Below are 25295 nucleotides of genomic sequence, written 5' to 3'. Positions count from 1 at the left end.
ATTTATCAACACTCTTCAAAATATCTTCCTTTTTTTTTTTTTTGGTTCATTGACTTACATTGTTGTTGTTGTTGTTGTTGTTGTTGTTTTTGCCCATACTATGTAGGTCAGTGGAAAATATCTTCTTTTACATTTCAGCAGAAGAATGAAAGTCATATGAGTTCGGAATGACATAAGGGTTAGTGAATGAAGACCGAATTTGTATTTTTGAGTGTACTATACCTTTAAAAAAAGTTATGTAAACACATCATCTCATAAAACAAGATCGGAACACAAATAGGCAATGAACTGTAATATTATTAAAAGGGCTTATGGTATCAAAACCCAACATACAAACATATACAGCTGCCACATGTTTACTTTAACAGCAGAAGTAATACATTTTAATTGAGGTATATGCCATATTTAATTTGACGTGAATAATAAAAAGAAACTTATCTGTGGTGGATAGAAAGAGTCTGTTAAACAGTTTGTGCAGAGTTTTGGTCATGTTTAATTTCACAACTTGAAAGTTGACTCTGTTGACTACTTCTGTCCCCCACAGCCTGCTTTTTATTCTCACTGAATTAATTATGTCATGTACCCTAACTGCAGTCCATATCTTGACTAGTACTGTCAAGATACCACATTTTTCTGTTAAAACAATCCTAAAATTCATTTTATTGCTGGCAGAAAAGAACAAGAAATTCTCAGAGGTATTCGTAAGCAATGCCACAGTTGTCCATGTTTTGACAGTTTACAAAACATGTGTAGTATAAAATCTATTTGAGACTATTATTTATAATATTATTGAATATCAAAGGGATAGTTCTCCAAAAAAAAATGGAAATTGTGTCATCATTTCCTCACCCTCATGTTGTTCCAAACCCATCAGACTTTGGTTAATCTCCGAAACACAAAGTATGTTATTCTGAATGAAACTTGAGAGATTTCTGCCCAGGTAACCAAAACTTAGAAGATCCAAAAAGGTTATAAAGATGCTGTTTGAGAGTTTGAAATGTCATGATGGTGAGTAAATGATGACAGAATTTTCATTTTTAGGTGAACTATAACTTTAAGTGAACTAGTTACCAGTAACTTCTAGGCTATTTCTACTTCCATACCTGAAAAACCAAATAAATGTTTTTGTTCTAATCACTCATGTCCTCCACTGTTTCTTCTTCAATCTCTCTGCCTATTTCCTCAAGTTTCACCTTTTTCTTTTGCCCCTTCTTCTCCTCCTCCTTCTCCGCTGGCACGTACCAAGGCTTGACTGCAGTGTCATCGCAGGCCCGGCCGCCGCCCCTCCTGTACCCGCCCCGTCCCGCCCTCACCAGCCCCCAGCCCTGAGGTTTACCCTCATGGGGTCCACTGTCCTGCACGCCCCTGGTCTGGTCCAGCTCCTTAGCACTGAGCGCCGCCATCCGGACGGGGACGGTGTTTCCAAATTTGGAGTAGTCGATTGAGTAGCGCCCATCCTCCTCCGTCATAATGGAGACGAAACGCCGACCCCAAAAGATCTCCTCTGGCGTGTAGGATGTGCGGGCCTGCATGGTGATGCCGGTGGTCTCCACAACACCTGGTAGAACAGACACATCGACTCTCTTTATAAACCTAGTGAGCTATACAGGCAGCAAAAGAGAAGTGCACTCTATTCACCTTCCAAGATGACAATGATCTCCAGGTCTTCGGTAGCCAGGGACTGCGCTGAGACCTCGTACAGCGGACTTCCTCTGTCAATGGTGTGACTGATTATAAGCGGAGAGACGAGGAATATGCCGTTGCTCCTGAGAGGATTTTCCACCTGGATATCAAGCTGACAGACAGGAATCACCTCACCCTCCGCCGTCACTGTGCGCCGAATCACCTGAATAACACAAATCAAGATTAGGGTGGAATTCAACTCAAGAAGTTTTGGACAGAAGAGCTACACTCTTACAAATAAACGTTCCAGAAGGAAGGTTTTCACAGTGATGCCAGAGAAGAACCATTTAGTGAACAGTTCTGAAGTACATTTCAAAAATCTAACTTCTTTCAACTATAAAGAACCTTCTGTCCAATGGAAAGGCTCCATTGATATTAAAGGTTCTTAATGGAACTATCAATGCCAATAAAATAATTTTGTTTTTCAGAGAGTGTGAGATATTTGTCACCTGCAGCTGTATTGTGGCTGAGATGATCATGCTCTTCCTCAGATCCCCGACACGGAACATGAACGTTGGTCGGCCGTTCCGAGGGGCAATGACTGCGTTACGGGAGAAGATGAGGGTCTCTGCTCTCCGGTTGGCTTGAGCTGTCTTCATGAACACACAGCCCAGCATGATGGCGTTGATGATCAAGCCCAGAATGTTCTGGATAATGAGGACTATGATGGCCAGTGGACATTCCTCCGTCACCATTCGTCCTCCAAAACCAATAGTCACCTGATATCACAGAAATGACTGATATTACAGGTTCAGAAAGCTCAGCCATTTGGTCAACAACTGGATTCAAATCCATCCAGACTGCTCCTTACCTGCACCTCAATGGAGAACAGAAAGGCAGACGTGAAGGAGTGAATGGAAGTGACACACGGCACAGGTCCAGGCTCATTGGGATCTCGAGGCTCCAGATCGCCGTGAGCGAACGCTAAGAGCCACCAAACCATGGCAAAGAGCATCCAGGAGCAGAGGAATGCCGAAGTGAAGATGAGCAGGGAATGCTGCCATTTCAGGTCCACCATGGTGGTGAAAACATCTTGGAGAAACCGGCCCTGAGAAGCAGCAGAATCTAATCAGTGAAGTGTACAGCATCTGTTGTCTAATAACACATTATACTACAATATCTGAGTGAATTTAAACATTTGCTTGCTTCATTTGGGCAACGCACCTGTTCTCGTATATTCTTGTGGGCAACATTACACGACCCACTCTTGGTGATGAAACGTGCCCTCTGTGACTTTGGCCGGATGCGGCTGGGTTGTGTGGCATCTTCAGCCAGTCGTGTCAACAGGAAACCATCAGCCAAAAGGCCTTTGCGGGCCAGCATTGTGACAAGCTCTGGCTGATTGGTGCTCCCCACTAAAAAAAAAAAATAAAAAATAATAATAATTATTAATTAAAAAAAAAAATCGAAATAGACATAAAAAATTAAATACACTAATTTTAAATGAAAAATTACATTGGATTAAAGGGGTTGTCTTTAAAACACTTTTTAATTGAAAATAAATGGCCTATATTATATTTAGGCCTATATTTAAGATGATGTATTTTAATAACATATATAGATTTCCATCAAGTTTCAACAAAATATTAAACTTCACGTGGTGCATATTTGTCATTCATGCATAAATGAAACAGGAATGAGATTTATGTAATAATAAACTAATAAAATGTTCTAGTATATTATAAAATATATAATATGTTTTAAATTAAATTATAACATTTAAATAATTTTAATTGAAATTTCAGAAAGGTTTGTCCCTCTTTTGCTTGGTAAATAATTTCAATTGAACTTCGCACGTGTTACTACCTTAAAAGCCTCATTTAAATGCCTTTTAAAGTCATTAAGTGCATTGTATAAATGTATAAAGATCGTGCATTAAGAGGATTCGGCGGACAGTGGTGGATGTGATCAGTCGACAAAAGCACTGAAAATCACAAACCGCACTCCTGTTAAAACATCATTATTAAAACAGTTAATGATATTATATTATATATTATATTTATGTTGTTTTGTATCTGCGACTATATCTACTTCAAATACAGGGCAATCGAAAATATATTTAATTTAATATTCCCTACAAAACGCACACGCGCTGTTATACGTGAAAATATTATCAAATTTAATTATGCATCTGTTATTGTATTTTGCGACTCGTCGTTATGATGACCGCATAATCAAGGTTATACATTATAAAATAAAGATGCTTACCAGCACAACAGTGACACGCGCTGTTTATATCATATCAATGTCGTTTAAAAAAAATAATATTAACCGAACAAAATGTTTAAAGCAAACGCAAGCAGATGGCTGGCTAGGAAGCTTATGCAATCAGACGGAGTCATTATTATCGAAAAAAAAAAAAAAAAAAACGAATGACTGGCGGACAAACATATCCCAGAATCCCCAGCGGCTGCGCGACACTGTACGCCGCTTCGCTGTGTTAGCGGTTCGTGATAAATGTGTGCTGTTTTACACTTGTCAACAATTTTACTGAACGCATATGTGCTAGCTCTGGTTTAAGACGCTATTTACAGTTAAAACGAATAGTTTTCACCGCTGCTCGGCGTTTTTTTCAAGGTTGTTAGCGGATTAGCGCTTTAAAGATGGCTGATCCGTGGAATCGAGGTGAGTGACACGTAGCAGTTTTCTTATAATATACAGTCATATTTTAATTTCAGCTATTTTATTAGTATCTCCACATAATATTTAAATATTACGATGCCTCTTTGGTCTAGAAAATAACATTTATTGTTGATGTTGCCAGTGCAAGTAAACTCGAAAATGAAAGTGGTAAGATATGAAATCATGTTGGTGCACTTTGACAAAAAAAAGCTTAATCTCAGTTTATGTTGTGTTATTGACAGGACATGGTGCTGTGGATGACATGCTGGATGCTGAAAACAGGCTGATGGCAGAAAATCTGGCCAGTAAAGTCTCTAGACTCAAATCTGTACGGCAGACGTCTATATACGTCATTAAATAAATTAAAGCTGTCATTTTGTGGCATTTAAATGCCTTTGGTCTCATTCACAGTTGGCATATGACATTGACAAAGATGCCGAGGAGCAGAATAACTACTTGGATGGCATGGTTGGTGATTTGAAAGTGTTGAAGTTGTATTTGCAGTGTTTGGGTGTAGCTCATCATGTGTTGAACATCCTTGTTTACGCAGGACTCTAACTTTCTCAGTGCAACTGGCCTGCTGACTGGAAGCGTAAAGAGGTTTTCCACAATGGTACGATCCGGCCGGGACAACAGAAAGATCTTGTGTTACGTGTCTGCCGGTTTGGTTGTGGCCTTCTTCATTCTGTACTATCTAGTGTCACGGATCCAGAACTAATGGGTCATTTGCTCATGTTTCAGAACAGGTTTCTCAGTTCTATGAGAATTTTTTGGGATGCTCTGTTTGATCCTTTTACGAGGTGATTTCAGTGAAGTGAACAGCAAATGACATTCCATGACTATAAAAGAGGAACGACTGCGGTTTGAGGATGGTTGATCACATTAAACTTTAAGCAAGCGCTTTGTTTACACTATCAAAAGTGGTCTATTCAGTGTATATTTTTATTCATAATCGAAAGTAACATACCATGGACCAATTCAAATTAATTAAAAACATATTTTTTCAATTTCCATGCTTTATATTTTTATCATTGTAGATTATGTACGAAAATTAAACTAATGCTTTTTGATATTTATATACATTAAAATGATTTTAAATGCTTCTGTTGTGATTTTTTTTTTTTTTTGTTTTTTTTTTTAATCCCCCGTGGATAAACAATGTCCTTACATGATGTTCATTTAACTATTTTGGATACATCTGATCCTCCTGCCATGTTTCCTGTCATCTGATTGATATTTCATACTAGAAAGTAACAGTAGCATAATTTTAGTATAATTCTTAAATGTTCAAGTCGTGATTCACATGTCGTTTTGATGTGAAATCTTAATTTTTAAAGTAAATGTAAGAATAACTTTATTATTGTTAGTAATTTTTAAGATGAACATTAACTGGAAGAAATTAACGCCATGCTTATTTTAGAAAAATAACGTTAAATAAAACAGGTTTTTGAGTTTAAATGTTTAAAACTAAGCATTTAAATATATTCTTACTAAGATGCTAAAACAACTGATATTTATATGCATTTTATGTAAGCGGTTTGATATACAGTTATAAAAAAATCTTATTCATTTACAATAGAGAATAATACTTTCTCACTTTATCATGATGTATGGGCATTAAAAGCATGGTGTATCAAATATGAAACAACACAAAACACATATGCAAACTTTGTTTTTTTAGATTTGTTTTTAAATATTTTCTCTTAAGGTTTAACAAACTGTTTCAAATTTATTGCATAAATGTATTTTATGATATATGTGTATTTTTCAAAAAGCCGCTGTTCTCCTCCAGTCCGCGCGGCGGCGGTGCAGCTCATAGTGAGCGTGTGAGCCGCTCCCTGTTTCTCTCGAGGAAGAAGAACATCAGGATTTTGAAGACAGCGGCAGCAGGCGGTCGGTTAAATAACGACGGCTCTCTGAGGGCGAATAACGCGAAGTGTCCCGTTTTTGTCTTCTCTTTTGTTTTGTTTTTGTTGAGTTTCATTTGTCCTGATGTCCGGTGAAGTGGAGGCGAGCACAGTGGAGCAGCAGGTTTGCTTATTCGAGCACGTTTAGTCTGAGGCCATTCCGCATCTGTCAGTATGATTGTATTGATTCAGTTAAGAAAGACTCGTTTTAACTTACTGTTAAAATAATAACATATAAATAAATTGGTCGGGTATGTAGCTGCTAGACCACATAATACAACCTCAGTACTTAAAAGTTATTTTATAGGCTTTTCAAACCGTGTATGTGTTTTTTGGAGTCATTTTTACAGACTGCATGTTTATAACGCATTTAGATGAACTGTAAATCGTAAACTGAAATTAGGTATTATAAAACTTAACTTTTTTTTTTTTTTTTTTTTAAAGAAGTCTCTTTTGTTCATCATGGCTGCATTTATTTGACCAAAAATACAGAAAAAAAAAAAACAGTAGACTAATATTGAAAAATCTCATTTACCATTTAAAATACTGGTTTTCTGTTTGATTATACTTAAACATATAATTATTGTTCTGTGATGCAAAGCGGATTTTTCATCATCATTACTCCAGTATTCAGTGTCACATGATCCTTCAGAAATCATTCTAATATGCTGATTTATTATCAGTATTGGAAACAGTTTTGCTGCTTACAGTTTTGTTTTGGAACCTGTGATACTTTTTTTTTTTTTTTAGGATTATTTGATGAAAAAAGTGAAAAAGAACGGTGTTTATTTCAAATAGAAATCTTTTCTAATGAAAAAAAGTCTTTATCACTTTTTATTAATTTAACAGATCCGTGATGAATAAACGCATTAATTTCTTTAAAAAAAACATTTGAACGGTAGTGTATATTGTTACAAAAGATTTTTATTTTAAATAAACACTGTTCTTTTTAACTTTTTTCATCAAGTTCACTATATTTTTCTTTTATCGTTCAGTGTTGCTGTTAGTTCAGTGCAGCTTTAACAAATTTTTGACATGATTTGAGAAAAAAAAAACTTTCTAGACTGTATCAATCTGCTTCCTGTGGCTTAGGAATTTGTGTTTTCACATGGCTTTCATCCCACATTTAATGTAGGAGATGCAGGACACTGTTGTAAGTCCAGAAAAGGCTGAGGAGGCCAAACTGAAGGCCCGATACCCACATCTCGGGACCAAGCCCGGTGGGTCAGATCTGTTGCGAAAAAGACTTCAAAAAGGGGTACGTTTCTGAAAGGGAATTTTAATATTAAAGGGATGCTCCATCCCAAAATTAAAATTTTGTCATTAATCACTTACCCCCATGTCATTCCAAACCTGTAAAAGCTCTGCTCGTCATTGGAACACAATTTAAGATATTTTGGATGAAAACCGAGAAGCCTGTGACTGTCCCATAGACTGCCAAGTAAATAACAGTGTCAAGGTCCATATGACAAAATTTTTATTTTGGGGTGGAGTATCCCTTTAAACCCACTGATTGCAAATAATGAACGTTGTTATCCCTTGCAGCAAAAATACTTTGACTCGGGCGACTATAACATGGCCAAGGCCAAGATGAAGAACAAGCAGCTCCCGACAGCAGCGGCGGAGAAGACGGAGATCACCGGAGACCACATTCCCACCCCTCAGGACCTGCCGCAGCGGAAACAGTCTCTGGTGGCCAGCAAGCTCGCCGTCTAACACGAGTGTGGTCTCGTGTCTCAGTGCCATTCCTGCTGTCTCCATCTCCAAAATGATCGCTCAACATTTATTGTTTTGTCTTTCTTTTGCTGTCTTTTCATACTCTCTTCGTCTTGGGCCTGTAGAAACGCTCTCAGTATAACGTTTTGATACTTCTGCTACCATTGCATTTGGTCAGTTGTATTGCGACATCGATGCCAAGGTCTGAAAATGGTAATCTGGCCCATTAAGTCAGATCAGCATTATTTTAGGGTTTTACACTTCCATCACTTTTGATCATCTTTTTTGTGCTTGTCTGGAAATAAGACCTGCGTGAATAGATAATAAGGACTGGACTTGAAATAATCACAACCACCTCTTCTGCCAAAACTGTGCCTCCTGGAAGAAACAAAAGGCCTCGTAGATGTCAGCTGGCTGAGCTGAAGAAAATCGAAGCGCTCTTAAAGTTCATTCGTTCCTACTTGTTAATTATGAAAGTGGCCTTAACACTGTCTGTTTCTCTCGGGCGACGTTTGCTTGCCCACACTGAGGAGTGTGTTGAGCTCTTCGCTGGGTTCTGTAGGTTTTGTCGTCAGATCGTCTGAAACAAATGTTTACTGTCACAACTGTGCCATTTGTTCTGTAAATAAACTGGTTGCTGCTACACGTGTGCTGTGTGACCGAGCAGTTGTTTCTGAACTTTGCAGGTTGTAGCTTTTCTGTTGAAAAACATAAAATAAAATTATTTTAATTATCTAGACAAATTTACTGGAGACTAGCATTGTTATATATAATATATTAATTTATATTAACCAAGACTTTCATTTATTTCGCTTGATTTGTTCACTGACTGAATTTTCATGAAATACAAATAACCAGCTTTAATTTACAGTATGCATTGTTTTTAGTGTATCTGGGTGGAGTGCAGTAACTCACTCTTTCCAGCCCATTCATTGCCGTGGTGGACTTTTCATTTGTTTTTTATTTTTTTAAGCTACTATAATATTATCAAAGCCAAGAGGATGAACAAACAGCTCCTGGCAGTAGAGATGAAAGATATACAAATAACCAATTCACATTTGACATACATAATGTATGACATTGTTTCCATGCCATTCATTTTTATAGTTTCTTTTTCAGGTGACTGTAATATGGTTAAAACAACAAATTATGGACAAACCAGTCCTTACAGCAGCGGCAGAGAATACTGGTATAATACATTTGGAGTGGGCAAATAAATGCAATATGTTTTTGTACCTTAATAGTACAACCGGGCGGAGCGCAGTAGCTTAATATTGCCACAATGCGGCATTGTTTCCCTGACTTTCATTGAACACGGCAGCCTTTTTCTTTTATCTTTCTTTCTGGCGACTATAATATCAACTCCAAATGCAGAGCATCAGCAGCAGAGACGGCGATATATAAATAATTACTATATATTTAGTTTACCTTATGATGGCCCGGAAGATAAATATAAATAATATTTTACTTTATAATAAAGTAATATTAAGTATTATTATACTTTTCACAGTCAACTTACATTTCATTGGCTATCGAAATTTACCAGCGTCTTTATTCTGCGGATGCAGTGCTTTCAATGAATTTCATTCTGTTGTCAAGTGGTACCTGTTACTTTTCTCACCGGTGGTCAGGAGCGACCAATCATATACGGCTGCGATTACTAGCTGATTGGTTTACTTTATAATCTATTCATTAGAAACAGTTGCCCGAGTTTTTATTTGTATTGCAGATGTTTGTCTTAATACTTAATGGAGTAAAACGATTACACTATTGTGTGTGCACATGTTTCCAGAGAGACAAAAACCATCCAGAGATTTAAATGCGGCTCAATGGAGGAGTCGGTGTTTTGAGCCACCGAGCGCCCCCTGGCGGAAGATACAATCGTGTTCAATGGAAAACAGCTGTTAGTTATTTAACTGTGCGACTCAATGGATTTCCCCGGCGGCTGTCACACTTCCACACCACTAGCCAAGAGATTGCAGAAAGTTCGGCGTTTCTCAATGTCTGTTTTCTAAGACGCAGCAGACGCAGAGAGTTGCGATGTTTCTGGAGTAACGCGAGTTCAGGCAGAGCTCAATGGCAGCGCTGGAGCTGTACTCGAAGGTATGAGAGTTTAAACCCCGCTACTTTCACATCTGAGTGCAACATTGTACCATCCCGACAGTCCAATCTGACATCTTTTTGCTGTTTTTTGGAGAACTTTAACGCTACTTAAATGTATTTTTAAATTTATTTTAGTTTGATTATCAAACATTCAGCGAACTGTATTCAAGCAAATAAACAACGAACAGTTAAATTATTGTTTAAGTCTTATATTTAATTATTTAAACTGATAAAACAATCAGATGATAAAGTTGAGCAGAATAGAAAAAAAAGGTGCACCACTAATTTGAGGTAAATTAGATCATTTTATTAAACCTAGAAATAATATTTAACTCGTTGTTTTAACTCTGAATGCTTTGATAAATCAATCAAATGCTTGATTAAAGTTGAAAGAAAAGCAAAAAATTCAATAATATTAATCTGATTTGTAGCTCTTATTGTAGGTAAATAAGACCATTTTATAAAATTAAACCTAAAATTATATTTAATTTACTATTTTAAATGTGAATGCATTGATTAAACAAGCGGATGCTTGATTAAAGTTAAAATAAAAGCAATAAAATACAAAATATATTAATCTAAGTTGCAGCACTAGTATTAGGTAAATTAGACATTTTCACAACATTGAAATTAGACGTAATATGTATTTTTTGCTTATGAACGCATTGATAAAACAATCACGTCTGATTTTAAAAATGGAAGTCATGTAATAAAATAATAAAATGCTATTGATTTTATAATTTAGATTATTAATATATACATTAAACTATTTTATATCTGCTTTATATATATCATTTAATAAATATTGTTCTTCAAACTAACTTGATGTTGGCCACCTGCAGTTTGCTCGGGTCTGGATCCCAGACACCACAGAGGTGTGGAGATCAGCAGAGCTCACCAAAGACTACAAGCCCGGAGACCCTGTCCTACATCTACAGCTGGAGGATGAGACGGTGAGACTATCAGACAGCTTTCCACTTACAGGTTAAGATCCAGTTTACCCATCCAACATGGGTATGAAAGAAAAACATGACAAATTTGACCAGATCAGATGTTCTAAAGCTTTCGAAGGCTGCTTGAGTCAGCGTTGAGTCAGACTGGTGGAAGAAATAATGAGTGAGGGATTCCAATTCTAACATATTTCAGTAACTGCACTCATTGCTGTTCTCATTATTTTTTTAACTGGTGAAAACTGGTGTAACATTTAACTTGTGTGCAGTCACTAGGCCAAAGCAGAGTCTCTGTAGTTTAGGTATATGTCCTCTAAATTTATCTCCTGTCTGCATGTTAGTGATACAAAAAGCTTTTTGCATGTTTTACCCACAACATAACTGGCGTTTAAACTGCATGTGTGCACGAGATGATCTGATCAACTTGTTTTACGTTAAAGGAATATTCTGGGTTCAATAAAAGGTCATAAACAGCATGTAGACAGTAGAGTTCACGACAGAAAAATAGCAAAATAAATGAACATACTGTGGAAGTTTATTGGACAAGGCAGTAGATTCACTTTAAGAGCATTTATAATTCTCCACAGTAGCTTCTGCTGAACTTTAGTATCTTTTCACAGGGTTTTGAGTACAAGTTGGACCCGAAGAGTATTGTTCTGCCTCCCCTCCGTAACCCGGACATCCTGGTGGGTGAGAACGACCTCACGGCTCTCAGTTACCTCCATGAACCGGCCGTGCTGCACAACCTCCGGGTCCGATTCACAGACTCCAAGCTCATCTACACCTACTGTGGTAATCAAAACCGACACCTCAGATGGTCGTGGGGTTGCTTATTAGATATATTAAAATCATCGTTTTGACTTTCCTATTCATTTCGATGACAATATGAAAGCAGAGTGTCTGTGTGGCTAGTCTGTTCACTGTCAATATATTGTCTTGTAGTTTTTTTTAATTTTAAGTATTTTTTTTAATTAATTGAATTTTACCATTTTATTTAATTAACAAATGTATTTTATTTCATTTCTGAGCGTTGAACTGTAGACTTTGGAACTCTCATGTGCAGCAGATATTACTAGTGAATATGAACCAAAAAATATGGGCTAGCAGAGCTTGTCATCTGTACTTCACAGCCCGTTAGACTTTGAGTTATGGACTCCTGTTCTTAGATTAGGCTGTTTTGCATACAGTATGCAAAGTAAAAAAAAAGAGTCTGAAAATGCATTGCAATTCAGTCTGACCTTTGACATAGAACTCCAGAAGTTTAAAAAAAATCTAATCATTTTTAAAATAAAAATAGGGATCATCCTGGTCGCCATCAATCCATATGAGAGTCTTTCAATCTATGGATCAGACATCATCAGTGCTTACAGTGGGCAGAACATGGGTGATATGGACCCTCATATCTTTGCCGTGTCAGAGGAGGCCTATAAACAGATGGCCAGGTATGTGCACATACCTTTTTGCAATAGAGATTAAAAGTGTAGAGTGTATCTAAGAATTACAATGCTATCTCTCCTTTTCCTCCTGTAAGAGATGAAAAAAATCAGTCCATCATTGTGAGCGGAGAATCTGGTGCAGGGAAGACCGTTTCTGCCAAATACGCCATGCGTTACTTCGCCACGGTCAGCGGCTCCTCTGCTGAGGCCAGAGTGGAGGAGAAAGTGCTGGCGTCCAGCCCCATCATGGAGGTATGACAGCAGATAGCTACCTAACCTTAACTAGCTAGCTTCCACTAGACTATAAATCACCTTAAACACCAAACAAATGTAGATTTCGTCCAAGAAACTCCTCATACTGAGGTTTTCACATGCGTGTAGGCTATCGGAAACGCCAAGACGACGAGAAACGACAACAGCAGCCGCTTTGGGAAGTACATTGAGATTGGATTTGACAGGAATCACCACATCATTGGAGCCAACATGAGGACGTATCTTCTGGAAAAGTCTAGAGTGGTGTTTCAGGTTAATCTACGGCTTATTCGTTTCTAGTACATACTTATTTGAATAGTTTTAATGAGTCAACATTGATTTCAGTAATATAAAACATAATAGCGTTGAAATTAAATTAATGTAAATTCTGGTGTATTTATGTGGAAATGTCACTTGACTTAAACTACAGTGGTCAGTTTCTGTTTCCTGTTTTAGGCGAGTGAGGAGAGAAACTATCACATCTTCTATCAGCTCTGTGCCTGTGCCCATTTACCTGAATTTGAACCTCTAAAATTAGGTATGATACCTACGCTGTATTGTGTTTATACAGTCAAGTAAACCGTTAGCATCTATAATGAGTTATGGATGTTATTGTAGGTTTTAAGTCAACTGACAGGTGATATTTTGTAATAAGAACATCTGTTCACACTTCCCTTTTCTTCAGTGACCAGTTTTTCTCTTTTAGGTAGCGCTGATGACTTTCCCTACACTAACCAAGGCAGAAGTCCCATCATCGAGGGAGTGAACGACCTGAAGGAGATGGAGGCCACAAGGAAAGCCTTTTCACTGCTAGGTGTGAATAGCTTACCTTTCCATGTGCCATGTATTATTTTGTACACCGGGGTCCTATATAGCTTTCTTTTACTGTCTTAACTTATTATCAGAATGATAAAATCTTTTATTTATTTTATTTTTATTTTGTGTATGTATTTTATTTATTGGATTATATAGTTTATTTTATTATTTTAAAATATTGTTTTTTTTATTTTTTTATTTTTGTATTTATTTTATATTTTTTTTATTTTAATTATTCTGATGTTTTAATTAATTAAATTATTTTACATTTATTTAAAAAAATATTCTCATTACCTTTCTATGATTAGGCTGGCCAGGTTTCTGAGCATCCAGTAGCAATAGTTGATGTGTAAACATGGACAAAGTCAAAGTGTGTTTTCATAGAACATAAAGCTCTGTTATCTAAAAAGATCAAGGACAATTAGATTTGTCATGATATAAACCCTTTTAATGCTTAATACTCTTAGTTTAGTCATTCAGCCACAAACATGCCAGTATCTACTGATTCCAGGAATAACCGAGGCACACCAAATGGGTTTATTCCAAATCCTGTCAGCCATTCTTCATCTGGGGAATGTGGAAGTGAAAGAGAGAGGATCATCTAGTTGTGGCATCTCTGTAAGTTGCATTTAGAACACAAGAATAAATGGTTTATTTAATACACATTTGCATTTTCTTACATTGATTTCACACTTTGTTGTTTTCATTGTGTCCAGGATGAAAGCGGTCACCTGGCAGTGTTTTGTGACCTCACTGAGGTGTCTTACGAGTCCATGGCTCACTGGTTGTGCCATAAAAAACTCAAGACCGCCACAGAAATCCTAAACAAGCCTGTTACCCGACTGGAGGCCACAAACGGCCGTGACGCTCTTGCGAAGCACATTTATGCCAAGCTCTTCTCATGGATCGTCAGCCAGGTCAACAAGGCCCTGAGCACATCCTCCAAACCGCACTCGTTCATCGGCGTCCTAGATATATATGGGTGGGTGAGGTGCTTTTATTTGATCTTCATTCTTTATTGATGTTAAAAATGCAGTTGTATGAAAATTAGGTGAACCATTGTGCCCAGGTTTGAGACATTCGAGGTGAACAGCTTCGAGCAGTTCTGCATCAACTACGCCAACGAGAAGCTCCAGCAGCAGTTTAACATGGTCAGCATTTTCAAACATGTGTCAGCTGTTCCAGCATTCACGAAATGATCAGTCAAGTCCAAGCACATCACGACTCACAGAAAGCATTTCCCCTCCAGCACGTGTTCAAACTGGAGCAGGAGGAATACATGAAGGAGCAGATACCATGGACGCTCATCGATTTCTACGACAACCAGCCGTGCATCAACCTGATCGAGGCCAAGATGGGCTTGCTAGATCTTTTAGATGAAGAATGCACTGTAAACATTATTGAACCATATATATATATATAAATTAATATAATTAGCATATTTTTGTATTGAACTTCTCAGATTTCTTGATTTGATGCTTCCAGATGCCAAAAGGCTCAGATGATTCATGGGCCCAAAAGCTGTACAACACTCATCTAAAGAAAAGCTCTCACTTTGAGAAGCCGCGCATGTCTAACAAAGCCTTCATCATACTGCACTTTGCAGACAAGGTACATGAAGAAAAATATGCACTTATGTGGTCATACAGAGACCATGCCATTTTATCTCTTTCTGTTCCTCTTTTAGGTTGAATACCAGTGTGATGGATTTCTGGAGAAAAATAAAGACACAGTCAATGAAGAACAAATTAATGTGCTGAAGGCTAGTAAGGTGTGTTCACCTCAGCATAGCTCACTAACATTTTTCTGGCACAGAAATTCATCTTGCTGTGCTCTACACAGTGGAAATGAGAACCTGGAATGTGTTTCAGCTTGTGAAATGTTATTCTCTGCTCCCTAAGTAACTTAAAAATAGTTATGATAAAACATGTCTTGAGATAAGTATCGCCACCTGCTGTTCGGTTCATTAACATATTTTTTGGCATCCTAGACAAGTGGTTCTCAACTGGTGGTTGCAATCCAAAACAGGTTATGGAGAGCAGGAAAAAACTGTTTTAAATCAGTTGAGAACCACTGAGTCTAGACTAGAGTGTAATGGTCACAAGTAGCATGCATATATATATATATATATATATATATATATATATATATATATATATATATATATATATATATATATATATATATATATATATATATATATATATATATATATATAATATAATATTATTATAATAATTATTATTATTATTATAATTTTTTTTTTTTTTTAAATTAAGACTTTTGTTTTCTCAGTTTGACTTGCTGGTTGAGCTCTTCCAGGATGAGGAAACGCCTGCAGCTCCGAGCTCCACAGCGCCACCTGGTCGTGCAAAGGTTGGGCGGTCAACACAGTCTTTTAGGGAGCACAAGAAATCAGTTGGACTGCAGGTTAGAGTTGACCAACAAAGCCGAGATCCATCGCTGTTTCTCATAGTCTTTTTCATTTCCTTCAATCTGAACTTGGGCTACAGAAAGACTCTGAAAGTAAAAGTATTTATTCCCATTACCTGATTAAAGTTAAAACAGTAAACCTTTTAACACCGATGTTATATTAAAAAAAAAGGTTTAAATGTCAAATATATTCAAAAGTTTGGGGTCAGTAAGATTTATCATTTTAATTTAAAAATACTGTTTTGGCAAGGGTGCATTAAATTGATCCCGTGCAAGCAACAGACTTTTTTCATTTTTACAAAAAAGTTAGATTTCAGATAAATGCTGTTCTTTTTAACTTTGTTCATGAATGAATCCTGAAAAAAAAATGATCACTATTTTCAACATTGATAATAATAAAATAATGTTTTTTGAGCACCAAATCAGCATATTAAATAATAATATTAATAAAAATATTATATTAAAATAATTGTAAAATAATTAAAATAGAAAACATTTATTTAAATGAATACAGTTTTGCAATATTACTATTTTAATGTATTTTTGATCAAATAAAAATACAGTTTTGATGAGCATGATTCTTTCAAAAAGAAAAAAAAGTCTCATCAACCCCAAACTTTTGTTTTGTTCTCAATTCAATGACTATAAATCATTAGTTTTATTTAGTTTTGTTGCACTTGATTCCATTATTTCATTCACAATGTATCATGGAATTGTTCATGGTAGTTCATTGTTTCATAAAAGATGTTAATTACACGGTCTACCTTTGTCTTTTTCCTCCAATTGTCATATACCATTCTGATATAAATAATGAAAAACATGAATTTGAAAAATGCTTCCAGAACCAAGGCTGCTGAAAAATGTGGGAAAAGTGGGCAGTCACTATTGTGCTCTAGTGAAAAAGATATTATCCACCAAAATCCCTTCACAGAAAATCACAGTGTCATTTGTCTCATGCTTTTGTTCCTCCTGTTTTAATTCCGGAACTCTCTGCACCTGCTCATGGACACGCTGAACGCCACCACCCCTCACTACGTGCGCTGCATCAAGCCAAATGACGTTAAAGCCCCCTTCATGTCAGTAAGCTGAGTTCAGAGATAATCCACCATTATGTAATATAGGTCACTATAGTTTCTTCTCTTTCCGGCTCTAGGTTGGACCCCCATCGAGCCGTTCAGCAGCTCAGAGCGTGTGGAGTCCTTGAGACCATTCGTATCTCATCTGCAGGCTTCCCTTCCAGGTGCTAATTCATGATGACATGTCTTATAGTCTCCCTACTGCATGGAATCTGATGGGCTGTGACCAGTTGAAGGGAACCAATCAGATGTGATAAACTCAAAAGCACCAATCAAAAGTTTTTGAACTGGCGATCTAATAATATAATAGTTTGTTTATCAATAAAAACCCTTATTAAACTTATTCTATTCAAGTTTAAAACTACTTTAGCAAAAATGTAGTTCTGTTAACCCAGCTCTTAATGCCTGACCTGATTTGGAATCTGTTTGTGTTTTAATACATCTTTACCTCGCTCTGGTCAGGTGGACCTATCAAGAGTTCTTCAGTCGTTATCGAGTTCTAATGAGGCAGAAAGATTTCCTCTCAGACAGGAAGTTGACCTGCCAGAGTGTTCTAGAACGGCTTGTGCAGGTATCACACTTCTCTTTGTAAACATTAGCAGAACTTTTAGTTCTTTCTCTATACAAAATGTATGTGTCCTGGAAAAAAACAACCTAGGCTGGTTTAAGATGGCCTAAGCTGGTTTAAGAAAATCTCCCAGCCAAAAAGTGCCCAAAAGCCCTCTAAACCAGCATGGCCATGCACAGACACACACAAACCAGCTTTGTTAGGTTTGAGATGTTTTTAAACAATCTAATGTTACTTTGGTCCCTCTCTCCAGAACAAAGATAAATACCAGTTCGGAAAAACAAAGATCTTTTTCCGGGCTGGACAGGTGGCTTACCTGGAAAAGCTGAGGGCTGACAAACTCCGCGCAGCCTGCATCAACATCCAAAAAACCATCCGTTGCTGGCTCGCCCGGAAGAAATACCTGCGTATTCGCCAGGCGACCATTACCTTGCAGAAATACACAAGAGGCCACCAGGCTCGATGGTGCTTAACACTCACAAATGTTTAGATTTACTTTGTGAAATGAGTCAAGTGTAAATGTAGTATTAGTGAATTCCTGGTTGGAAACTAAACTAACAGTGTATTTTATCTACCCTCGTTTAGCTTGTGCAAGACACTGAGAAGGACGCGGGCTACAGTGATCTTTCAGAAGTACACACGCATGTGGGCAGCCCGACGACAGTTCCTGCGACAGAGAACAGCAGCAGTTCTCATTCAGAGGTTGCTGCGTGGCTATACTGCCAGACTGGAGTACAAACGGGTACGCAGACAAAGATCTAGGCTTACAATCACAAATTTAAAAACATGCAAGAGGAAATAAGAATGAGGCTCTCAGGAATGAGTTACAGCTATTTCTTAGTACAGATAGATGCTAATTCTCAGTCATTTAAATGTTACTTTGTGGAAGTAACATGGGTTGAAAATGCTTTAATGTTGGATTGGAGATGAAAGCAACTGTTATAGAGCTTGTTGTGATGTTTTCTTGCACAGTTGGTGTGTGAGCGCAAGGCTTTACTGATCCAGCGCTGGGTGCGTGGCTTCCTGGCCCGCTGGCGTTTTCGTCGCATCAAGCGCGCTGTGGTGTATCTGCAGTGTTGTGTGCGCAGGATGCTGGCCCGTCGAGAGCTCAAGAAACTCAAGATTGAAGCCAGATCAGTCGAGCACTACAAGAAGCTCAACTTCGGCATGGAGAACAAGATCATGCAGCTGCAGAGGAAACTGGATGAGCAGGTATCCTTCATCTATCTTGATATCTAAGGAGGAATCCGTGTTTGATTTACAATATGGTTGTATGTGTCTTTAGCATAAAGAGAACCGAGAGCTTTCCGAGCAAACAAGGCAAATGGAGAGCCACAGTGCCACTGAGTTGGAGAAGTTGCACATGCAGCTCAAGACTCTTCAAGAGGTGGAAGTGGAGTCCCGTCAGCGTGGAGACCTGGTGACATCGTTACAGGAGGAGCTGGAATTGGTCCGTCAGGAGCTGGAGAAGAACAAAGAGGTAATATTCTTTTTTTTTCTTAAAAGGAATATACTTTTCTATTTATTTTTATTTATCGAACATATCTATCTATCTATTTATCTATCTAGATATAAAATGACAAAAAATATATATTATTTTAAAATCAGTATTAAAAAAATCTTATCGAACTTAACTGCGATCTGCAGATGGTTGCTGAGCTGAATGAGAAGAACACACTGCTGAAGAGTGAGAAGGATGAGATGAACAGACTGATCCAGGAACAGGAGCAGCAGATAAAAGGTGGGTTCATTTTGTTTTGTTTTGGCTTGGCTTGGCTCGGCTCAGGAAAGCTCCAATCTTTTACCTAGTACTACTATTGTAGTTGGTCAGGGCTTGGGCAAAACAGTCTGTAATCCTTGCGGAGGAAGTTACCCTTAAACATTGCCATTCATCAGACTGGTAGTTACTTGACTGGTGAATCTGTTTATCTGCCAAGATTTTTTATAATGTAAACAATGTACACAACTGGATTTGCATACCAAGAAAGTCATGTAGAAGTTGTCATCTGTATTGTCTTAAACAGAGAAATCAGAGTCGATCCATCAGGAGGCCCCAGAGCACCTGCAAGCACAGCTGAATGAGGAACGCTTCCGTTACCAGAACCTTCTGACTGAGCACCTGAAACTGGAGGAGCGCTATGCTGATCTGAGATCAGAAAAAGAGGCGGCTGTAATAAGAAAAAGATTTTTCTTACTTTCCTAATACAATGGCATTTTTCACATTTTTAATATTGTAATATATTTTGTTACCAATCTTTCTAACAAGGAGCTCTCCAAACATGATCATAACAGAGCCGACTCTGGCTTCAGCAGCAGCCAATCAGAGAGCATCCACAGCTCTGTGCTCACAGGGTCAGAGGTCAGCTCCCTGGAAAGAGAGGTCTGTTTCCAAGAGCAGTTTGACTCCTGAATTTCTCCTAGATTTTCTGTTATGATAGGATATGATGGTTGTGTTTGCTGCGTCTAGGATGCTGGGCAGATGGCAGCTGATGTGTCCCTGCTGCTGAAGCTTCAGAGGAGAGTCGCTGAGCTGGAGAAGGAGAAGATGGACCTGCAGAGTGAAATGGACACCAAAGAAGAGCAGCTGGAACTGGAACAAACTAAAGTAAGAACCATAATCGTTAGGTTGTTATCTTGTACTGGAAGTCATGCATGTTTCTCTGTGCTTCCAGGAACTGGAAGATTGTCAGAGAGTGTTAGGGGCTCAGAGAGACTATGAAGCTCTGAAGGTACCAAAAACACACTTTTGCTCACTAAATAAACTTTTTGGTTTGTCTTTCATGCATTCAAAGAAGTGTGTGTGTGTGTGTGTATTTTCTGATCTGCTCACAGCGTCAGGAGCTGGAGTCCGACAATAAGAAGCTCAAGAAAGATCTGCAGGAGCTCCGTCAGTCCCTCAGTAAGGGGTCGGGGTCAAAGTTGGCATCCCCTGGAGGTCAGGCATATAACGTGCTCCTCGAACAGCTCAACTCCACCACAGAAGAGCTTGAAATGCGAAAGGAGGAAGTGCTCATCTTGCGATCTCAACTGGTCAACCACGAGGCATTCAAACATAAGGTAATGTGCAAACTTTTTTTGCAGTCATTTGACATTCCCTTTGTGAAAATCTTAAAAATAATGTGACATAAATTATATTTAATAAAATATAATGCGCACACACACACACAATCAGTCTGGCAGTATTTTTTTTGTTTTTTTTTTGTTCAGGAAACAGGAACCGAAGGAGATTCAGGTGACTCAAGCAGGTATGTCAGCTTTTATATATTTCATAAATTTGTATTTACAGTCCTCAGATCCATGTTTAAGCTGTAACATGCATGCTTCTTTATAATGGAAGTAGCTCATGACACTTTCTCTCACAGATCTCCCACGTTGGACCTTCATGAGCTCAATGAGGATGGAGAACTCTGGATGGCTTATGAGAGCCTGAAGGAAACTAACAGGTGAAATAAAATAGAATTAATATACAAAGATATCATGTGCACTAACTTACACATAGCATTCAAAACATCTTTTTTTAATTGAACGTGTCTTTTTATATTGGTAAATAAAGGGGCTAAATGGACCCATGAAGTAAAATAGCATGCTAGCTGCTGAGGCAACGTTTCTCGATTGCTTTAAGTTGAATTTCTAAAATAAAATAATCTAAAACCTAATGAAATCCACGTAGACTAATAAAAATGAGTAAAAACTGTCAAATAAAAAATTAATTCAACTGTTAAGAAAAACTAATAGTATATCAATAATACTAAAATAACAGCAACATTTTAATATCTCTTTGCAGGATTCTAGTGTCACAGTTGCAAACTCAGGGACAGACCCACGAGAAGGAGGTGGAGGGTTTGAGGGCGGAGCTTCTGCAGTTAAGGGCGGAGCTTGATCAGCAGCAGCAGATGCTGTCGAACAGCTTGGAGCTTCCACATGACGCTCGAATACAAGCCAGCCTGCAGCACGAGATCAGTCGCCTCACACAACAAAATATGGTGTGCATACACTAACAAATATACAGTACATAGTAAAATATGACAGTAAATATTATTCTGCATTAAAATGGTTTCTGTAAATTATAGGACCTCTTGGAGCAGATGGGGAAACAGGACAAAATTATCCGCAAACTAAAGAAACACCTGAAAACGTACATGAAAAAGTTTGGGGAGGCTGAGGGTAATGATTTCTCATTTTGAATACAAAATATTAATACTATCAGTCAAGTTTGGACACTGAATTCATGTTTGTTGTCTAAAAACTGTTTTAAAAGTTTTATGATTAAATGCTTTCAGTTAGTTTTGTAGACAAATTGTCAGATGTATTTCTGTTTGAGTGGCATCCCATGATGATAAAATATGAATATTGGTGGTGGCAGCAGGTGTTCATATCGAGCAGTCCTCTCCAGAGAACATGGTTGGCGAGAGCGGACGCACGGTCAGTATCGTTCGCAAAGAGAGGGATTTCCAGGGCATGCTGGAGTACAGGAGAGAAGACGAGAGCAAACTGTTCAAGATACTCATCACAGGTGATCTGAACATCATAAACATGTAGAATATCAGCAGAGAATCTAAACAACACAAATGTGTATAGATACTTTATTTGGAACAAAGTAAAACATATGGACATTTAATTTATTTTGCCTAAAGCAATATATTCCATTGAAAAGAGTGATTTTTCAGTCATTTTGAACGTATTTATCCACAGAGCTCAAACCCCGAGGTGTGGCGGTGAATTTGGTCACAGGTCTGCCTGCTTACATTCTCTTCATGTGTCTGCGACACGCCGACTACGCCAGCGATGACCAGCGGGTCTCCACCCTGCTGAACTCCTCCATCAACACCATCAAGAACGTGCTGAAGGTGAAAGACTCTCTCAGTCAGAAGATGTTGGAATACAAATAGTCAACCACTTTTATATGCAAAATTTTGTCCAGATTATTTTGATTTAAACATCTGACAAAACATGCTGTGGATTTTTTTGGTAAGTAATAACTTGCTCTCTGTACAGAAACGAGGAGATTTTGAAACCATTTCCTTCTGGTTGGCAAACACTTGTCGCTTCTTACATTGCCTGAGGCAGTACAGTGGAGAGGAGGTAGGTTGTTTGCTGCGTTTCGAAATCCTAGAATTCTGTCTACATAGACTGCATTGTAGGCATCATTATTACACTCCAAAAAGTCAGCAACCAAATTGCAGCAGCATTTATTAAATATCTCATCCTGACCAAATAAGTCAGTGAAACCTATCCTTCACAAGAAATGCAATCCCAGAATGCACTGTGGCAAATCAGTAAAATGTAGTTGGAAATTCCTACTATTTTATTTTCAAATGTTGAAAGTAGGGAGAAACGTTTGAAACAGCACTTCGGCATGTCTGTACACATGAATGTCAATGATTTTATAATTATTACTATTATTTTATATTTTTTTACTCATATGAATGCTGACCTAACATATTATTTCTTCCCAACCTCTTTTAGGCATATGCAAAGCACAACACGCCTCGGCAGAACGAACACTGTCTGACAAACTTTGACCTGTCTGAGTACCGGCAGGTTCTGAGTGATCTGGCCATTCAGATCTACCAGCAGCTCATCAGGGTCATAGAAAACATTTTACACCCCAAGATTGGTAACTCTGCATACTCTTATCATAAAGATTTTAATATTTATTTTATGCTCTCTGCTTGATCATTCCCTCTTTTCCTCATGGCAGCTCCAGCCATGTTGGAGCAGGAGACCATTCAGGGTGTGATGGGTGTGAAGCCCACAGGAATGAGGAAGCGCACGCCCAGTTTCAATGAAGAGGGCTCTCACTCGCTGGAGTCCATTCTGAAGCAGCTGGATGTGTTCTATTACACGCTGCTTCAGCACGGCAATGACACTGAGGTGGTCCGACAGGTCATCAAACAGCAGTTCTACGTCATCTGCTCCGTCACACTCAACAACTTGCTGCTCCGCAAGGACATGTGCTCCTGGAGTAAAGGCCTGCAGATCAGGTACTACTGCACAGATACTATTTAAACTGAACTGAGCTGGATGATGACATCACTGAAATTCAATGATGAACTGCCTTTAACTGAAAGTTGAGTGTTTACTATTGTCATTTTGCATTATTGACACACTTTTTACCCATTTAATACTGTACAGTTGCTTTGACACAATCTGTATTGTTAAAAGCACTATATGAATAAAGGTGACTTGACTTGACATGTACAGTTGCTTTGACACAATCTGTATTGTTAAAAGCACTATATTAATAAAGGTGACTTGACTTGACAGCTTAAAGCAATTTTTTATTTATTTATTTCTTTTTTATGTGTATGTTTTATTTTTTCTTTTTTCTCTCTTCTCTTGTTTAAATGTGTCTATCTATATATATATATATATATATATATATATATATATATATATATATATATATATATATATATATATATATATATATATATATATATATATATATTGTGTGTGTGTGTGCGTGTATTTATATTTTAATTTATTATTGATTTTTTATTTCCTCTATATAAGTATAATGTATGTCAGCTGGAGGAGTGGTTGCTGGATAAAGATCTTCAGGGCAGTGGAGCGCGTGAGTCTCTGGAGCCTCTGATTCAGGCAGCTCAGCTTCTGCAGATCAAAAAGAAGAGCCAGGACGACGCAGAGGCCATCTGTACCATGTGCACGGCGCTCACCACTGAACAGGTGTGTGTGTGTGTGTGTGCGATCTGAATGAAGTCTCTGATAAAACCTTGTTCAGTTCTGATGTTCCGTGTTTGTTTGTGACAGATTGTGAAAATCCTCCGCTTGTACACACCAGTGAATGAGTTTGAGGAGAGAGTGTCTATATCATTCATAAAGTCTGTACAGGTGAGTCATTTCTCAATGTTTTTAAAAGTATTTTAAGTCAGATATTGTTAAGTTTACATATTAAAACACTTCTCCATCCTCTCTAGACTTTATTAAAGGATCGTAAGGAGTCTTCTCAGTTACTGATGGATGCTAAGATCATTTTCCCAGTCACTTTCCCCTTCAACCCTTCACCTGTGGCCCTCGAGACCATCCAGATCCCCAGCAGCCTCAACCTGAGCTTCCTGACACGAGTTTAAAAACACAGCAGTGACGTCATCATGGAACCAACAGAGCAGACAGGATCAATCTGCTTTGAAATATAGCCCTGGATTATATTTGTGGTCACATCTTCTGGGATGTTTGTTTACACTTCTTGTATCACTGTAAAGGATTTCACTTATGAGATGAATTTTAGAAACGTTAAACACATTGCACTGTATTTGTTGGTGTGTGTTTTGGGGCTAAAATGAGTTGTAGTGTTAAGGACCTCAGTTCGGTCATTTAGCTCAAATGGGTCTGCTGCCTTTATAATAGTGTTTGCCAAAAAAATATTGCTGTAAAGCATGTGTATAGGGTTTCTTGTAAGGTTGAAAATGGACAGGAGCACTTTTCTTGATCTTTATAAAAATCTTAAATATCTAAAATATTTTTGTGTGCAGTTAGGGATGTAAAAACATTGTCATTGCCATTTGAAATATGAAATCAAATGCTATTAAAAAAATCGACTGAAACATTTTTTCTTCCTTCATGTAATGTTTCTTTAAGGCATTCAAACATTATAATATAGTGTGTGTATATATGTATGTGTGTGTATAGAATCTTTTTTGCAATTGATTATAAAAATATTATTTTAAAATAAGAGTAACAAGTAAATCAGTCAAAATAAGTAACTGCAA

At 37.7% G+C, this 25295-nt stretch overlaps 4 protein-coding genes across 5 annotated transcripts; 3 read left to right on the top strand and 1 right to left on the bottom strand.

Annotated features, from left to right (window-relative positions):
• Positions 1–10: 10 nt before the first annotated feature.
• LOC109096111 (ATP-sensitive inward rectifier potassium channel 11-like) lies at positions 11–4041 on the bottom strand. The gene is made up of 6 exons (XM_019109786.2): positions 3892–4041; positions 2848–3038; positions 2495–2731; positions 2133–2402; positions 1639–1846; positions 11–1558 (listed from the first exon to the last, which is right to left on the bottom strand). The coding sequence occupies exons 2-6, from the start codon at positions 3004–3006 to the stop codon at positions 1131–1133; spliced, it is 1302 nt and encodes a 433-aa protein (XP_018965331.1). The 5' UTR covers positions 3007–3038; positions 3892–4041; the 3' UTR covers positions 11–1130.
• Positions 4042–4088: 47 nt separating this feature from the next.
• Positions 4089–5407, top strand: LOC109096110 (BET1-like protein). Its single transcript, XM_019109785.2, has 4 exons — positions 4089–4308; positions 4548–4633; positions 4717–4773; positions 4856–5407. Exons 1-4 carry the CDS (start codon positions 4287–4289, stop codon positions 5021–5023), a joined length of 333 nt encoding a protein of 110 aa, XP_018965330.1. The 5' UTR covers positions 4089–4286; the 3' UTR covers positions 5024–5407.
• Positions 5408–6148: 741 nt separating this feature from the next.
• LOC109096109 (cAMP-regulated phosphoprotein 19-like) lies at positions 6149–8573 on the top strand. Its single transcript, XM_019109784.2, has 3 exons — positions 6149–6336; positions 7348–7470; positions 7758–8573. The coding sequence occupies exons 1-3, from the start codon at positions 6298–6300 to the stop codon at positions 7926–7928; spliced, it is 333 nt and encodes a 110-aa protein (XP_018965329.1). The 5' UTR covers positions 6149–6297; the 3' UTR covers positions 7929–8573.
• Positions 8574–9843: 1270 nt separating this feature from the next.
• LOC109095822 (unconventional myosin-Va-like) lies at positions 9844–25126 on the top strand. Of its 2 annotated transcripts, none has more exons than XM_042715099.1 (40): positions 9844–10031; positions 10874–10984; positions 11602–11773; positions 12279–12423; positions 12513–12669; positions 12799–12942; positions 13126–13207; positions 13376–13483; positions 13997–14103; positions 14202–14467; positions 14555–14636; positions 14735–14875; positions 14971–15096; positions 15173–15256; positions 15781–15915; positions 16897–16994; positions 17072–17158; positions 17457–17565; positions 17816–18027; positions 18148–18304; positions 18535–18774; positions 18848–19042; positions 19210–19303; positions 19587–19732; positions 19829–19942; positions 20030–20167; positions 20235–20291; positions 20395–20619; positions 20770–20807; positions 20925–21005; positions 21347–21545; positions 21633–21726; positions 21929–22075; positions 22255–22409; positions 22558–22644; positions 23029–23179; positions 23264–23546; positions 24078–24252; positions 24337–24417; positions 24504–25126. In XM_042715099.1, exons 1-40 carry the CDS (start codon positions 10005–10007, stop codon positions 24654–24656), a joined length of 5403 nt encoding a protein of 1800 aa, XP_042571033.1. In that variant the 5' UTR covers positions 9844–10004; the 3' UTR covers positions 24657–25126. The 2 variants fall into 2 exon arrangements, with proteins under 2 accessions (XP_042571033.1, XP_042571034.1); XM_042715100.1 differs by having other exon boundaries at positions 21926–22075.
• Positions 25127–25295: the final 169 nt, after the last annotated feature.

This window comes from Cyprinus carpio, chromosome A25 (genome assembly GCF_018340385.1).
Source record: "Cyprinus carpio isolate SPL01 chromosome A25, ASM1834038v1, whole genome shotgun sequence".
NCBI lineage: Eukaryota > Metazoa > Chordata > Actinopteri > Cypriniformes > Cyprinidae > Cyprinus > Cyprinus carpio.
Note: the sequence above shows the minus strand (reverse complement) of the source record. Positions and strands in the feature narration are given on the sequence as shown.

What these genes read in the sequence shown, in the direction of transcription:
- LOC109096111 (XM_019109786.2), bottom strand. Translation starts at nt 3,006, where the DNA reads ATGCTGGCCCGCAAAGGCCTTTTGGCTGATGGTTTCCTGTTGACACGA. An exon ending in ACAAGAATATACGAGAACAG is followed by an intron (nt 2,732 to 2,847) that starts GTGCGTTGCCCA and finishes GCTGCTTCTCAG; the next exon opens with GGCCGGTTTCTCCAAGATGT. An exon ending in CAGCCACAATACAGCTGCAG is followed by an intron (nt 1,847 to 2,132) that starts GTGACAAATATC and finishes TGTGTTATTCAG; the next exon opens with GTGATTCGGCGCACAGTGAC.
- LOC109096110 (XM_019109785.2), top strand. Translation starts at nt 4,287, where the DNA reads ATGGCTGATCCGTGGAATCGAG. An exon ending in GGCTGATCCGTGGAATCGAG is followed by an intron (nt 4,309 to 4,547) that starts GTGAGTGACACG and finishes TGTTATTGACAG; the next exon opens with GACATGGTGCTGTGGATGAC. An exon ending in AAGTCTCTAGACTCAAATCT is followed by an intron (nt 4,634 to 4,716) that starts GTACGGCAGACG and finishes TCTCATTCACAG; the next exon opens with TTGGCATATGACATTGACAA.
- LOC109096109 (XM_019109784.2), top strand. Translation starts at nt 6,298, where the DNA reads ATGTCCGGTGAAGTGGAGGCGAGCACAGTGGAGCAGCAG. An exon ending in CGAGCACAGTGGAGCAGCAG is followed by an intron (nt 6,337 to 7,347) that starts GTTTGCTTATTC and finishes CATTTAATGTAG; the next exon opens with GAGATGCAGGACACTGTTGT. An exon ending in GAAAAAGACTTCAAAAAGGG is followed by an intron (nt 7,471 to 7,757) that starts GTACGTTTCTGA and finishes TATCCCTTGCAG; the next exon opens with CAAAAATACTTTGACTCGGG.
- LOC109095822 (XM_042715100.1), top strand. Translation starts at nt 10,005, where the DNA reads ATGGCAGCGCTGGAGCTGTACTCGAAG. An exon ending in ATTTGAACCTCTAAAATTAG is followed by an intron (nt 13,208 to 13,375) that starts GTATGATACCTA and finishes TTTCTCTTTTAG; the next exon opens with GTAGCGCTGATGACTTTCCC. An exon ending in TTTTAGATGAAGAATGCACT is followed by an intron (nt 14,876 to 14,970) that starts GTAAACATTATT and finishes TGATGCTTCCAG; the next exon opens with ATGCCAAAAGGCTCAGATGA.